Source organism: Muntiacus reevesi, chromosome 3, assembly GCF_963930625.1.
Source record: "Muntiacus reevesi chromosome 3, mMunRee1.1, whole genome shotgun sequence".
Taxonomy (NCBI): domain Eukaryota; kingdom Metazoa; phylum Chordata; class Mammalia; order Artiodactyla; family Cervidae; genus Muntiacus; species Muntiacus reevesi.
The window spans coordinates 35,988,516-36,005,154 of record NC_089251.1 but is presented as its reverse complement, the minus strand read 5'-3'; the positions used below and the strand labels follow the sequence as shown (position 1 = coordinate 36,005,154).

Here is a 16,639-nt window from a genome sequence, read left to right as displayed (position 1 = left end):
AGCCATGTTCCCTCAAGAGGGAAGAGGGGAGAAACGATTTGGGCTGGAAAGGCCCCAGCACCAGGAGGGACTGAGTAAATATTAGTAAAGAAAAACTGAAATCTGTTCTTCCCAATTTTAGAGCGCACCATTGTCACCAAAGCTGGCAACAAAATTTGCTGTAACTTTGGCTCTGGGCACCTTGGGCCAAACGAGAATCAGAAGGCAAGCAGGCCCATCAGCTTGGCTGGGGCTCTCCTGACTGCACTACCATCAGCATCATAGCAGCACCAACACCACCATCCCTATCACTACTCCACCCCTGTCCCCACCACTATCTCCATAACTACCACCATCACCTCTGTCTTGCTTGGAACTGACCCCAGTGAATCTTTCCCCCAGTTCTCATCTCTCAGACAGGAAAAAAAAAAAAAAAAGCATTATTCAGAAGGAGGCACACCAACTCTGAGCAGTGCATGGGGTGGGGCTTCCAGGTGGGTCCAAACAGCATCTCACGGCTTATGTCCCCCTCCCCTCCAGGAGACTGCTGGTTCCTGGCAGCACTGGGGGCCTTGACACAGAGTCCACAGTATCTGCAGAAGATCCTAATAGACCAAAGTTTTTCACACGAGTATGCGGGGATTTTCCATTTTCGGGTAAGTATGCTGCTGGGATGCTCCTTAAATGGGATTCTCTGTGAGCCTAGGGAGGCAACTGTCTTAAACGTTCTCTTGGTCTAGCAGCCTGAGATGTGGGAGAGACACTTAAGTGTTAGTTAATGTGTGTTAGCTCCTCAAAAGGATTTGAACTCAGGATCTGACAACACATAGGGAAGATAAGAATTAAAATGTTTTCGTGTAAATATTGGGTTGGCCAAAAAGTTCATTTGGGTTTTTCCTTAGCATCTTATGGAAAGATCTGAACAAACATTTTGGGTAACCCAATAAAAAGTATGGCAGAAACAATCAGCCAAAGAAAAGAATTATTGATCAAAGACCCTGTACATCATTGAGATTTTGTCTGTCTGTCCCTGTGCCACACCTTGTTGTTTTGATTACAGTAGCGTCAGAGTGAGTAGTAACAGCTGGTGGCATAAGTTCTCCTTCATTATTCAGTATCTTTACCTCAAAAATATTTTACCTTGTTGATTCTTGCACATTTATTCTTCTGTGAGAATTTTTAAATCATTGCATCTAATTAAAAAGAAAAGCCACCATGAAGCAGAATAGAGCAGCATTAAATTTATGTATTAATTTGGAAAAATCACATTTTTATTATTGTAATTATTCCTTTCCAAAAACACAGTATATCTTTCCATTTATCTAGAACTAGTTTTATGTCCTTCAATAAAATGTTATAGTTATGTTTTGATATTCTTTCTATACCCTTCTTGATAAATGTATTCTCAGATATTTTACAATTTTGTAGTTAACTTGAATGATTTTTCTAACTATATGTTCATGAAAAGAGAATGCTAGTCCTTTTTTTATATTAATTTGTATCTAGCCACCTTATCAAATTCTAATTTTTTCTTTATTAATGTCTGGATATTTTTTAGTTATCTAATATTATCCACAAATAAAGATAATCTTGTCTCAATATTTATAGAGTTATTTTGTTTTGCTGTATTAATTAGAAGACTGTAATTTTGAATGAGGTGACAAGAGCAAAATTCTGCCTTCTCTTGATTTTAGTGGCATACTTTCTTGGTATGCCATTTTTTTAATCCACTGTTGGATTCAATGTGCTAAAAATTTATCAGAATTTTTGCATCTATATCACATGTATAATTGGATTCTAGATTTTTGTTGTTTTTCTTTGGAGTTATACTAACTTTTTAATATGAACACATTGAGATTTACTTTGATCTGAAATAATTTGTATACTGGTTGTTAATCATTGATTGTCTGTTCTTTGCAAGTGAAATAGACAATTGTTAAATTGTCTGGACCTATCTCCTTTTAAAATATGATTTCTTTAGCTCTTCCAATGTGTTCAATAGCTATTGATCTGATTGGGCCTCTTATTTCTTCTGGAGTTAATTCTTGAAATTTATATTTTGCTGGGAGAATCAACTATTTTTTCTATAGTTCTAAATGCATTGCCCCAAAATTGCTTATTTAAGTCTCTGGAAATTTATTTAATTTCCTCTAATTTGTGGTTAAGACTACTTTATCAATCTCTTTGCTATATATATATTTTTTAATATATTATCCAATGGTCATAAGTTTGATATATGCAGTCAAGTTCTCTGATTTATAGATTATATAATCTGCAATTATCTCTTTTGTCTTGATTTATTTTTTGTCTGTTTGATTTGTCATATTCTAAAAGAAGTGAATTAAAGTTCTTTCCCAAAGTTATAGTTTGGAGGGTTCCTTTTATGTTCTGACTTTATAGTTTTCTTGCTCTATTCCTTTGTACCCAAATAATTATGTTTTTGCTCTTCAGTTGTTAGAATAAAGCTTACACAATATCCCTCTTTGTTATGTATGACGCTTCTAACCTTGACTTCCTCCTCACCTGATTTTCACATTGCTATTCTAGATTCCTGTTACTTACATTTCCCTGTTATATTTTTGCTCATCCTTTCACTATCAATTTTACTTTCACTGTGTTACAAGTATGTTTCTTGTCCAAAGCATATTCAAAACTCATTATTCACCATTGTTTCCTTCAGCCTTCATTTCCCTTAAGATTTTTGTTCTAACTTCATTATCATTTAGTAGGAGTAATTCCTTGAATAGTTTCCTCGGATTACATGAGTATTTTTTCACTTGCTCTTTCCTAAAAACAGTATTTCAGTTGGGTTTAGCATTTTTGGATTACATTCCTTTTTCTCAAAAATCTGTAAACATTTTTCCATTGTCTTATAGCTCCTCCAGTGTTGCAGAAGAAACATCCAATCTATTTTCTTGACCTTGTATGCAATACATTCTTTCAAATTGCAAATTTCTATGAGGCACTCTCTCTCCTTGGTTCAGAAGTTTCTTTAGAATATGACCAGATGTATGCCTTTTTTATAATTAAATGTATTTATTTTTAATTGAAGGATAATTACAGTATTCTGTTGGTTTCTGCTGAACATCAACATGAATCAGCCATAGGCATACCTATGTCCCCTCCCTCTTGAACCTCCCTCCCACCTCCCTCCCCATCTCACTCCTCTAGGTTATTACAGAACCCAGGTTTAAGTTCCCTGAGTCTACAGCAAATTCCCATTGGCTATCTATTTTACATGTAATAATGTATATGTTTCTGTGTTACTCTTTCCATACATCCCACCTTCTCCTTCCTCCCCCACCCCCTGTGGCTATAAGTCTGTTCTCTATGTCTGTGCCCTTTTGAAGAATAATCTTGCCTGGAATTTAGTGAGCCCTTTCCTTCTGAAGACCTGCCTCCTTTTTCTGCTCAGCTGTTTCCTTCCATTTTTTTTCTGGGCATCCTCCTTTATCCTGTTTTCTCTTCCTGATGTCCAATTATTTGCATGCTAGGTCTTTTAACAGATGATGCTGATATTACTGGTCCAATGATCACACTGAGAAGTTAGCCAGAGTGGGCAGGGTTTAGCTGTGTCCAGGTTCACCTCAAAGCTGCAAGTGGTGGAGAGACAGGTGGTTAGGACAAATTGAGGTCTAGGCAGGGTATGCTCTGCCCTTCTGGAAGGTGAAGAAAGTCCCACGGTTCTCCAGAAATAGCTGCAGTGCTGACCTCTGTACATCTGTTCTTTCTGAGCCTGGGCACGGTTCTCAGGAAAGAGCCCTGTATCTGGGCAACTCGGATTCTTTGCCCAAAACCCTTCTGGTTTCCTGCAGATACTTGGGTGCTGGTCAGATGGCCCAGGCTTCTTGTTAAAGGGTGCAGACATTATCTAGGAGCCAGCCCTCCTCATCCAGAGAAGTGAACTAGGAAACACAGCTCACTGACCTCATTCTTGACCACCACATTTTCATCAGGCCATTTGCATCCTTTCTGGGAACAATGATCTTATCTGAGGTTCCCTTTGTATAGGGAGAGCAAGTTTGGTCAGCTCTACTGGCAAGGGAAGGTGCGAGTGAGGGTGTAATCAACCAGAGGGACTCATTCAAGCCAGGACTCACTCATTCTTGATGGCCTACTGTGTGCTGGGCACTATCCTAGGTGCTGAACAAAAAAGCTATTGAAAGAACAGTTCCTTCTGTCAAAACTGTGATCCCACTCTCACAGTTTCATCTGATCCCAGTCACAGTGTGAGGTAGTTGTTACTCTTACCACCATTTGACAGATGAGGAAACTGAGTCACAGAGAATCAAGTATCTTGTCCAACAGTTATTGCTCAGGACACAACTAGGCCGGGAGCATGGTTCCACTGATTGGACACTGGCTCCTACACTTTGCTGTGCAGTTAAACTCAAATGGGTCTGTCCTTCTGGTACCCTCCATCCAGGAGCTAGGGTTAGCTTCCTTGGAGCTTCAGACATGTTCAATTATCTCACTATAATAGCATCTCTGTTGGCTCCCCACTTCACCCGCCTGTGCGTCTGACTGCAGTGGGGATGCGGACCCACAGCTGTGAGAACACCAGCTCCAGTGGACTGGTTCATTAAAGACTGCAAGAACACTTTCTTTTTTTTGTCTCCCCTGACATTCCTGTCTTGGTCTCCATCTCGGCTTCGATAATGCATCCTCACGTGGGTACAACAGTCCAACACCGGGGACATTCAGCCGTGGACAAGGCCATGTGGATGGCTCCCCCTCACCATGAGCAGGTGATGGATCACATCCACCCGGCCTTACCCTGAGCCCCGCTGTCGGAGGCTTGCCTGCCTTAAGACTGAGGCCTAAGACCAGAAGCCCTGTTGCTGATCCAGAGACCAGCAAACAAACTCCAAAAAGCTGGCTTTTGTTATGCATTTTTGTCATTTGGCAGTGTCCCCGGGTGAACCATTAAGAGTTGAATGCTGAAGATTAAATCAGTCTGTTTTGGAGAGGAACATCTGGTTTGTTTGCTCTCTTGGCGGCAGCAGTGCCAGCCTGCCTCATTGCTGCTGCTCTGATGGCAGGGCCAGCTGGACGTGAGGGGAGGAGGGCCAGGGCGAGGCTGAAACTGCTCAGTCCTCCCCAGCAGCCTCGTGTGTGGCAGCCTCCGGGCCCTGCCCACTCCGTGGCTACCATCTGGGATGCTTTCCCACCTCCTCGCCACCTGCAGGATCCCTGCCCGTCTTCCCTCGAGCCTCCAGCTTCCCGAAGTCTCTCCTTCCCCGTCAGGACACTCCCCGTCACCCATTCTCCTCTGCCATCAGCATCTGCTCCCATTTTGTACACAAGATGTACCCGGAGCATTTAGCGTGTCTGACGCTCACAAAGGACGTGCCAAAGTGAGGCAGGAATTAGTAGCAAAGTCCAGCTAGACCCGAGACGCCTTCCTCCCTGCCTGTGTTTTCCTTGATTAACTTGACCTGTGACTCACCTGTCAGTGGAGATGACAGGCACGTCCCCTGTTTGCCGGCCTGGGCTGCAATTTTGATCTGCATAGACTTCTTGTTGCACTGTGGTGAATGTGGCAACGGTGGTGATCTTTTGGCCTGGGCTGGGGGGTCAGCACCTCCCTCCTGCCCCAGCTCTACTAAGGCATATATTTTGCTCTCTCTCTTCCAGTTCTGGCGGTGTGGCCAGTGGGTGGAAGTGGTCATTGACGATCGCCTACCTGTCCTGAACAACGAGTACCTCTTCGTCAAACCTCGCAACGAGCGAGAGTTTTGGCCGTGCCTGCTGGAGAAGGCCTACGCCAAGTAAGGATGGGCCTGTCCCTATGCCTGGGGCCTAGATACTGGCCCTGCCCACCCAGCCACTAGCCCTGACAGCTGCTCCCCATCAGTCGGTCCTGAGACTTTTGGCAGCTCTGCTCAATTCAAGCAATGCCCCTGGGAGCCTCAGAGCCTTTGCCACCTCATGGGACATCCTATATAAATAACCACATGTGCAAGATTGTGTTAGACACAAGCCTTTGGGAGGGACCCAGAGGCACATAGCGAGGGATGGGCAGGGCAAAGCTAGACAGAGATAGGGACTGACAGTGGTATTATTTTAGGGGCTGGTGTACAGGCCCAGATAAAATACAATATCATGGTCAAACTCTGCTGAGAGGGCAGAGAAGAGAGATAGCAGTTCGGACTTTCTGACTCACAGAGAGTCAGCTGAGGCTGCACAGTGGAGGTGGCAGTAAGTGAGGCCTTAAAGGATAGGTGAGATTTCAGAAGGGGGAGAGGGGATGGGGTCATGGACATCCCCAATAGTGGGAATGATATGAGCAGTAACCACGGCAGGACAGTCTAGGGCCTGGTGTGGATACTGTGAAATTGGATTTATGTGTGGGGGGCAGGGCAGGAGCTGCTTATTATTATATGGTCTAAACAGCCTGTGTCAAGGGCTATTTTCTGGGGTTCACAAGCTAAAGGACCTATAAACTCCCCAAGTCACGTGCTTCACTTGCACAATTTGGATTGATTTTATTGAACAGATGTTTATTGCGCCTTTAGTCATAGTCTAGGCACTGCACTGCATGCTGGAATAGAGATGCTCAGGCTGGCCCAGGTGGGGTATGCAAGTGTCACTTGTGTGTAAGAGGTTGCTAGCATCAAGACCCACACAGGTGAGGGACACATTACAGCTAGGAATCAATACTAGGAGACAGAAGGCCAGGGGACCACACATCTCGGGAGAAAATGAGTAGTGGAGAGTGTTCTGGAATCTAGTTCCCCAAAGATCTTCCCAACCAGTCCTTCATATGATGAATGGGGAAGCCAAGACTCCAAATAGTGATGTGATGGCAGTTGCAAGTGATTAACCTGAGTCTACTGAGGTCTTTGGTCATTTGATCAGGTGACATTATTTGGCAAGACTGAAGACCCCACCTTGTCCAGCCTTGGGCTCTGAGGAATGGTTACAGCCCTACAGACCACCACCAGTCCCTGTCCTTCTGAAGGGCACATAGCTAGCACTCTTTTTATACATCATTTCTTTTGAGTCAACTTGTTCAAAACTAAAGCTGTTGCTCATTTCCAGTGTCAGGAAGAGCTGGACATTAACATTTGAGAATGATGCCCAGAAAACAACCCAGGTGGTTGAAACAATCCATATGTTTTGGGAGGTTAATTCACTTCTAAGCTTCTTATGCAAATACTGCCATTATCTTTCTTGGGTGGATTCAGCACTCACCACTCCAGGGCTTCATTTTTTTTTTCTTTCTTTATTGAAAGTGGGGAGCAAGGCAGTTCACTTGGAGAATTAGAGAGCTCACAAATGATGTGATAACTTTGACCCCATTTTGTCAACAACTGACCTAAAGCAGTCGTTCAGCTTGAAAAGAAATGGGAAACTGGACTCGGAATCCACACTGCACCGCCTGAAGAAATCTAGAGCAGGAGAAAATGTTGCAAACTCCAAAGCTATTTAAAAGCTTTTTCCTCCATCCAAAGAAGGGGGTTGTAGAATGTAGAGGAAATCAAATAGAGTACATCAGAGCTAGACAGAGCCTTTGTCAGCATCAAACCCTACCTTCTCTGAAAGATGAGGAAACCAAGGCTGGTGCAGGGATGAAATGACTTGCCCAGGGTCACACAGTGCTTGAGGCCAAGCTGGGATCAGATATGTCCTCCCCAGTCACATGCCTGTCCATCATCCCTTGACACTGCCAGTCCTAGAGGAAAAGGATTTGTCTTTTGCTTCAGTGTCTGGCCCACAAGAATCGCAGAATAAGCATGGAGAACCCACACTTCTGAGTGGAGATGGTCCTCTTTCCCTCCCAGGGTGTAGACAATACTGAATGAACACTTGGATTCCAGACTTTGAAACACTGTTGCAGTTAGGGAGTCTGGAAATGAACTGGTCAAGTGAGTCAGATGTGGAGAGGGAAAAATATATATTTGCCTGGCTTTTTTCCTCAGAGGTCACAGAACAGGAGAGTGGGGGACAAAATCTGGTAGGCTGCCTAGCATCCTTTCTGGGATCTCTGCGACTCAGAATTATAGCCTTTCAGCATATTTCCTGGATCCGATTTGACATCTGAATTCTTCCCTCTCTCCTATCATTGTCAGGCAGAGAGACGTTTTCCCAAAATGAGGCTGAAGCTGAGGGGGTGAGAACAAGGCTCTCTCAGAATTCCTAGGTCCAGGTGACAGGCGTAGTGACAGGTGTGGCAAACGCAGCGCTCTCTGTCTTTCCCTCCTTTTCTATTTCCTGTCAGCCAAGGAGGCTGAGAAGAGCTGCCATGTCCCTGAAACACAAGCAGGATCCATGAGCTCGTGTCTGTAAAGCAGAGAGAGCACGCTTTGTCTAAACACCCAGCCACTGCTGGGACAGGCTACATAGGCATCAGGGAGACACAGCGAGAGGAGGCTGTGGACGACCCTGAGAGAGGGGGCTGCTGGCCGCGGGTCCTTGCCCTTTCATCTGGTGTCTCTGTGGTGGCTGCAGAGGGTAGGGTGCTGACAACAGATACAAGAGTCATATGTGTGTAAGAGGTTGCTAGCATCAAGACCCACACAGGTGAGTGACTCATCACAGCTAGGAATCAATACTAGGAGACAGAAGGCCAGGGGACCACACATCTCGGGAGAAAATGGGTAGTGGAGAGTGGTCTGGAATCAAGTTCCCCAAAGATCTTCCTAAGCAACGTTTCATATGATGAATGGGGAAGCCAAGACTCCAAATAGTGATGTGATGGCAGGTACAAGTGATTAACCTGAGTCTACTGAGGTCTTTGATCATGTGATCAGGTGACATTATTTGGCAAGCCTGAAGACTCCGGACCATCCAGACTTGGGCCCTGATAAATGGTTACAGCCCTACAGACCACCACCAGTCCCTGTCCTTCTGGAGGGTGCATTGCAAATACTGTTTTTGTACATTGTTTCTTTTGAGCCACCTTGTTCCTAACTGACCCTGTTGCTCATTTCCAGTGTCAGGAAGAGCTGGACGTTAGCATTTGAGAATGAAGCCCAGAAAACAAGACGAGGCCTGTAGACACTGAGGCTGGGGCCCTGGAGTGGTGGGACAGAGCCAGCAGGGCCTTCCTGGTGTGGCTCTAGTGCAGTTCTATTTGAAGCCAGAAGGGAGTGTGGCAGCAAGGGAGGTGGGTCATGCTGGTGGGCTCTGGAATAGATTCTAGAACCCTGGTCTTGGGCTTCCCCGGTAGCTCAGACGGTAAACCATCTGCCTGCAATGCGGGAGACCGGGGTTCGATCCCAGGATCGGGAAGATTCCCCTGGAGAAGGAAAGGGCAACCCACTCCAGTACTCTTGGCTGGAAAATTCCATGGATGGAGAAGACTGGTAGGCTGCAGTCCATGGGATCGCTAGGAGTCAGACACAACTGAGCAACTTCACTGGTTCACTGGTCTTGGTGACCTTCTGGCACTCTCAGCACCCTCTTAATCTATGACCCAGAGCCTGAAAAACATGTGGAAAATCAAGTGAGTCAGATATGCTGAGACCCACCTGGGCACAATTATGACCAAAGGGAAGCTTTGCAGTTGACTCAGCAAACATCACAGAGATAAGAGTCTAATACCAAACATAACCCCGGTCAGAGAGAGGGAGATAAGATTTAGAACCAGTTTAATAACAGGTCGAGATCTGTCTGTCATCTGGTTCCTGTAGAATGGCCCTTGGATTCTGTGGGTCCTTCACTTTCATTAATACAAGGCTTTCTCAGCATCCATGGTGTTTGTACCTGGGACACTGGCCTGCTGAGAGCAGCTGCTTGATCTGTGTTTGCTGGAGTGGATTTATGTGAATTTTGGGGGTCTCAGGGGAAGAGAATGGCAGAGTTGGAAGTATGATGAGAGAAGGATGTCTGAGGGGGCCCAGAGCAGATCCGGGTGAAAGGCTGAGGACTGGAAGGGGTCTTATCTGAGACTGTGGGCCCCACTAGAGGTGGCAGCAGAATGGACCCATGCCTGACTTCCACGTGGTCATCACCAGAAAGCAAGCCAAGGCCAGGGCTTTTCCTGGAAGGGGCTTGGCCACTGCTTGCCCATCAGGAACAGGAGAGCTGAAGTCCCTGGCCAGAGCCCAAGTGACCAGGCAGTAGTGGGGAACATGCCCACCAGACAGCTTTGACGATGGGAGGCAGGGTCTTCCACCCGGCCCGGCTCACCTCCATGTTGTTGTGGGTTTGCCCTGCCTATATTTTAGGACCCCACAGCAACTTCTCCAGGTCACCCCATTGACAGGAACTTGAGTTCTCAAATCAAATGTGACCTCATCCACCCGGCCCCTGCTGTAGGCTTTTCCTGTGATCTATCAATCTTGCCTCTCCCAGGAGCACCAGTCAGTCCATCATTGGCCCCACTCCACCATGCTCTTCCGGCTCCAGAGCCTCCTGATTTGTTCTTCCTCCCCAAAGTGTCTGTCCCACTGTCGTTCAGTCGCTCAGTCATGTCTGACTCTTAGTGACCCCAGGGACTGCAGCACGCCAGGCTTCCCTGTCCATCACGAACTCCTGGAGCTTGCTCAAACTCATGTCCATTGAGTCAATGATGCCATCCAACCATCTCATCCTCTGCTGCCCCCTTCTCTTACTCTCAATCTTTCCCAGCGTCAGGGTCTTTCTCAATGAGTCAGCTCTTTGCTTCAGGTGGTCAGAGTATTGGAGCTTTGATATCAGTCCTTCCAATGAATATTCAAGGTTGATTTCCTCTAGAATTGACTGGTTTGATCTCCTTGTAGCCCAAGGGACTCTAAAGAATCTTCTCCAACACCACAATTTGAAGGCATCAATTCTTCAGCGCTCAGCCTTCTTTATGGTCCACCAGACTCATCCGGACATGAGTTCTACTGGAAAAACCATAGCCTTACTTGGATAAAACTTAGTTCAGAGTTGTGCCCCTTCTCAGAAACTTTCCCAGAAGCCCCAGTCACTTCCTCTCTGTTCCAAGTTGATCCATGCACTCTCATAGTTAACAGACACTCGAGGAAGGTCAAGCAACCTAACATGTCCTTTGAAGCAGAGAGCAGCTTGGTGGCGAGTGCTGCTATTCAGGGGGGACAGTAGAAGCAGGGAAGCAGGGACTTGCTGTCCCGATTGTGCCCACAGGAAGCATACCTCCATGAGCCAGACCCTCTCCACGTGCTGTGTGTGCTTTACTGGCAGCACCGCTGCAAGAGCCCATTCCCTGGATGAGCAGAGGGGGCCTTGAGAAGCTCAGCCTCCTGCCCGAGCCTGAGACATCATGACAGGGGAGGCCAGGAGTTGGCCCAAGCAGATTGGCTCTTGAGTCTGGAGACTGTCTGCCTCACCAGTAGGTGACTGGGGCTGCCACAGTTGGGAGAAAATTGGGAGGAAGGCAAGATAGGGGCAATAAAGCTGGGCTTTTCTTGGGGTGTGGGTCTTGAAGCAGAAACCCCATGGGAAGGCAGGAAGAGGCACTTTGGAGCACAGGTCTGAGAGTTTAGGTAGTTTGCTTTGGGGATGTGTATGGAAGCCTCGTCCTCACCTGTGTTACCTTCAGTGACATCACCTCCCTGATGATTCTTGGAGTGGGAAGAGGGCTAGTTCTGGGAATTCTGCATCAAGCTTCACACAAGAGTAAGTACTAAGGCTGCTTATGGTCACAGAGGTCATTAGAGTTATTGACTGTGGTCTCCTGGAGGGCAGAGGTCTCACCCATCTTTGAACACAAGGTACCCTGCACACAGCCAGTACTTACCACTGTTGTTAAACAGGAAACAGTGGATCCTCATTGTATTCACAGCCGGTCTTTGTTAAAGGGTTTCCATGGGCCAGGCACTATGTGAAGCCCAGCTTTAGGAGATTAAGTAACTTATCTAAGGTCAAGCAGTTAAATATCTGGGGAGATTGGGGTTTGACCCTTGGCCTGTGGCCCCAGCACCTGCATTCCTAACCTCTATATAATGCTGCCACCTGTGAGACTGCCCAGGGGACCAGGATAAGGAAGCGATAAGGGTGGCACATTGCTAGAATCTTTATCCAGGAGAACAGAAGCTGGGCAGATGGCCATAGCCAGGGGGTGGTTGGTAAATCCTTCCCCTGGAAAATACACAGAGATCCAGTGTGCTATCTCCCTTCCTGGAGGCACCACTGGGGTTGATCTGCCTTCCTCTTTCCCAGGTTTCATGGGTCCTATGCCAACCTGCACTATGGCTACCTCCCCGATGCCCTGGTGGACCTCACGGGAGGGGTGGTCACCAACATCAGCCTGCACTTGTCCTCGTCTGACCTGATGACGATGGTGAAGACGGCAGCGGAGGCAGGCTCTCTGATGACCTGCGGCACCCTGGCCGGGGTGAGTGGATCGGGGATCTTGTTGTACTGGTTCCAGCCTTTCCTCACCCCAGAGTGTTCAGCCACTGGCCCATTCAGTTAGTAAGGGGAATGGCTAAGTGACCACCATGGAGTTCTGATGCTGTGCTTTATTGACACTGCCTCACTTAATCCTCGCAAGGGCCCTCCATCTGAAACAGGGATCACAGACTTCACTTACAGAAGAGGAAATGGGCTTAGAGAGGCTAGGTGAAATGCCCACCATCACACAGCCAGTAAGTGGCTGAGCGGGGCTTCAAGTGCTGTGGTCTGATGCTGAAGCCTTTGCCTACTGCTTTCTGTGACCAGGAGCAGTGGGGTTCAGAGTGATCAGGGGAGGCCCTTTGATTCTCACTGGCTCTAAAGGCAGCACCCCAAAGGCAGCCTGTCCCATTCTGAAAAGCTTGGCTACCCTCCAAATGATCTGATTCTGTTCCAAGGCAGCCAGTGCCCTATCCCTGTGGACCCCTCCTTCACTCTCTAACCACGTGGGCTTTTGAGTCACACACCCCTGGTCTGAAACGCCACCTGAAACCAAAATGCACTTTAAATCCCAATTCCTCACAGCCTGGAGGTGGCAGGTCTTCCCGACTCCCACAAAATGCCCAGAAGATACATGTTGGTGTATGTCTCATTGATAACAAGCCATTAGAGAAAAGCAAGCAGCCCAGGTCCTCGGGACCCAGTGTGTCGTAGCGTGGTCTCCTGAGGTATGAAATGCTGGGGCCTCAGACACCCTACAGCCTTCAAACTCCGCCTCTCTAGGAAAGAAATCCAGGAACACATGGCGTTCCAGCGTGAGTCAGTGGGAGGCTTGTCATCTAGCCCCAGCTCAGCTGCTGAGTGAATTGTGCTTTTCTGGGTTTTTTTTGAAGAACATATGAGTGTTTAATGCTTGGTCTGCTTCCCTCCTTTGAAGCCCACAAGCGAGTCCATGAGGAGGGCAAATGGACTGGTGAGCCGGCATGCCTACACGGTGACTGGCGCTGAGCAGGTAAGGCTCCCTGTGGACACAGTGCCCCAGGGTTCTTGCTCCCCTAAGCAGGAATCAAAATCACATGTCGAGTTGAGTCCAGCAAAGCTGAACAGGTACTGATCACTCTTGCCTCCACTTTCTCCAGGCCCATCACGGACAACCTCATTCCCTCTATTCATCCAAAAGTTCTGGTGTCTGGTATCCCCATCCCTCAGGGACACCCCCCCCCCAACCCCAACCAGAGATCTTACTCTCCTTAAATGACCTCAGAGAGGCTGAGTGTTTAGCCAGGTTGGAGGATTAGCCCCAAAATAAAGCAGAATAGCTACCCAATTGACTTTGGAGGAGAGTTTGCCCTGAAAGGGTTTTATTTGCTACATACCAACTTAACTATGACAAAGACTCTCCAAAATATAGAGGCTCAAACAAGATCAAGTTCACGTCTCAGGTGAGCAGGTGATTCCAGAGCTGGTAGGTGGCCCTGCCATCTGTAACATGGGGCTTCTACCTGTGAGCCCAGGACAGCTGCCTCTGGTCTCCTCATTTCCCAGCCTAGGGAGGAGAAAGAGGTCAGGGACACTTACACACCCATTTGGAAGCCATGTGTCAATCAGGCACACACCATGTCCTCTCAGATCCCATGAGTCTGGACCTAATCGGGCCACCCCGAGGCCCAAGGGTATCTGGAAAACATACCTGGTAGGGCTGCCATATGCCCAGCTAGAACTTTAATTCCCACAAAAGGGTGGAGGGTGCCTCTTGGGGGACAGTCTTTCTCCCCAGTGCAACAACCAACTTGAGGTGGACAAAAATGCATGTCACCAGTGTGTGCAGTAGCATTTATTCTGGAAAACATGACTTAAGTCCAGCCCCCTCCATTCATAAATGAGAAGCCGAGGCCTGAGAGGGGAAGGTCAGGGTTCCATAGCTACTTGCAGTGGCTGGGCTCAGACACCACGTCTCCTCATTTCCCATCTATGCTCATCACGCAGACATGCAGGGACCATCCTTCCTGGCCTTGTGATGATTTCCCACAAATGCCTCCCCCACCATGATCCCTGTATTTCTCACAGCTCTTGAGGTCTGATAATGTTTTCTAGGCCCTAAGAGACAGAGTTACAAACCCCAGGGTCCATTTTTCACATGTGTTTATGGAGCAAGGAATGCAAAGCATCAGCTTCTATTTCTGGCTTGTTTCTCGTATCTCCCTTCCCTGTGCCAATCTGTCTCTCTTGTCCATTGACCAAAGGCCAGTTGCTCCACTGTTTTGTGTTTGGGTGAATGTTCCAATCTGTAAAACAGAGGCAATATCTTCTGTCTCCTGTCCCCCTGTCTGCCTCCCTAAGGAAATCAGTCCCAAAATGCTTCCTCTGCAAAGCACCTGGAGGAGAGTAGGTACCTAATAGATGCTCTTGGATCAATGGATGTGGGCACTTGCCTGAGTGAATCAACGCATTTGTCCTTGGGCTGTGAAAATGACATCATGGATCCTCCATCATAGAACATATGTGAGGAGCTCAAATATTTCTCAGAAGCAAGGAAGAGGCCCTGACAAACCCAGGCCACAGGAAATCCCAGTCCCAATGACTTCAGTGCACTTCATCTGGAATTGGCCATGCCCTTCTCTGAATTCTCAATGGAGACAGTCAGTACCATCATCACATCTGACCACGGATGGATGCTCTGCTCCCCCAAAGCCCCCCATCCCAGATGTGGACAGGTCTAGGCTAGGGAGAACAAATTGGCTTTCTCATGTGCCAGCCTTGATCCTGGCACTGCTGCCTAGATAACTGTGTTGACAAGACTTTGGCTCTGCTTCCAAACTTGGAAAAGAGAGCTGTAATCAATGAGTGACATCTGTGCTGGACCTGAAAGGAAAGAGCTGTGGTACCAGCATGATGTGCCGGCCATTCCCGGCAAGGCGGTTTTCACACATTGAGATGGCCTCTGTTTCTCCTCTGAACGCAGGGGAGAAGGCACTTTGTGTATCCAGAGGTCCAGACGGCTGTGGAATGTGAGTCCTGCCAAGGCTGGGCCTGGGGATGGCAGTGACAGAGTAGCCAAGTAAACTTCCTGGGCAAGGTCAGGGAGGGGAACTGGGGGAGTCCAGTGTGGGTTTAGCCGGGGCTTGGGCTCCTGATGATGCTGCTCGTAGCCCTGATGTTTTTCCTCCACAGCACATGCTTTGAGTTGTTCTTACAATGCATTGAGCAGTCTGAACAGGACATTCTCCTGTGACAGTAGGTGATGAAGACTGTGTGTTCTGCACGGTCCATTCCCGCCATTCCTGCCATTCCGTGGCTACTGACACTTCCCAACGTGTGCTCTCAGTAGTGCCAACCTGGTGAGATGCTCTGTGAAAGCAGTATTTGGATGCTAGCATTTTAAAGGTTCCGAGAAGGCCTGTATTAACAACATAAGTGCAGCTTGGTTTTAATCTACCGTTAGCCATGAAACAATTTTCTCTAGGAGTCACTATTAACCACCTATGGAACTCAGATTCAAGAGGATACTTTCAAGGAATTATTATCCTAGGAGAGATGACCTGGATCACCTCTTCCCACTGGCCCCCTTTCTGAGAGATCTGACCAGGGTCAGGGTACAGTCAGTAGCCAGGAGAGTGACGTAAGAAAGCTCACCCATTCTCAGATGCAGCTGTGACCTTGACCTTGAAGGTGACCCCTGAGCCACTTGGCTAAGGCCATGTGTTAACAGAACCCTGTCAGAAAGAAGTAACACAGTCAGACAAGGACCCAAGGACTTGATTAAAGATTCTTCCTCCAGAAAGAGGGGCTTATAACTCTGACCACAAGTGCTAAGATTAAACCAGCCCATAAATGCAGCATGCTTTTTAATCTGCTCATCCTCCCTCTGGGCGGGACACAGACAGGAAGATAAATGAAATTGGCATTTTTCACTATGCACCTAGCTGGGTCGGTGACTCCCCGGGGAGAGGGGATGTGTGTTTCTCTGCATGCATCATTTAGCGCTGCCTTAGCCCCTTCCAGTCACTGGCTGCTCTTCTCCCATGCCTACCCGAGCCCCTGACTGTCCCTTAGGCACCGAGGGTGGCTTATTAAACTTTTTGGACCACCAGAAGACTGTTTCTCACATCCCTGTTCCATGGGCTCCATCATATGCTGGTGGTTAATAATACAAAGCCTGGGGTCCCAGGGGATGGGGCATAGAAGGGGAACCCCCATCTCATGTGGCATTAAAAATCAGAGTCCCTTCCACTGCAGTGTCAGCCACAGAAGTAGACAGAAAAGAACTGCACCCAGGCTAGGTTCGTGTGCTCTTGTCTGACCCCATTGCTCTCTCATGTATATGTGTTAGTTGCTCAGTGTGTCCGACTCTTTGCAGTCCTGCAGACTGTAGCCC

General features: G+C 47.6%; 1 protein-coding gene across 1 annotated transcript in view; it reads left to right on the top strand.

Annotated features, from left to right (window-relative positions):
• CAPN13 (calpain 13) overlaps positions 1-16,639 on the top strand; it is a 53,702-nt gene that overhangs the window by 10,002 nt on the left and 27,061 nt on the right. Inside the window, exons 3-6 of the mRNA XM_065927235.1 lie at positions 520-635; positions 5,617-5,750; positions 12,091-12,265; positions 13,202-13,276. Coding sequence (XP_065783307.1) covers positions 520-635; positions 5,617-5,750; positions 12,091-12,265; positions 13,202-13,276 — 500 coding nt within the window. The remainder of the gene's footprint in view (positions 1-519; positions 636-5,616; positions 5,751-12,090; positions 12,266-13,201; positions 13,277-16,639) is intronic.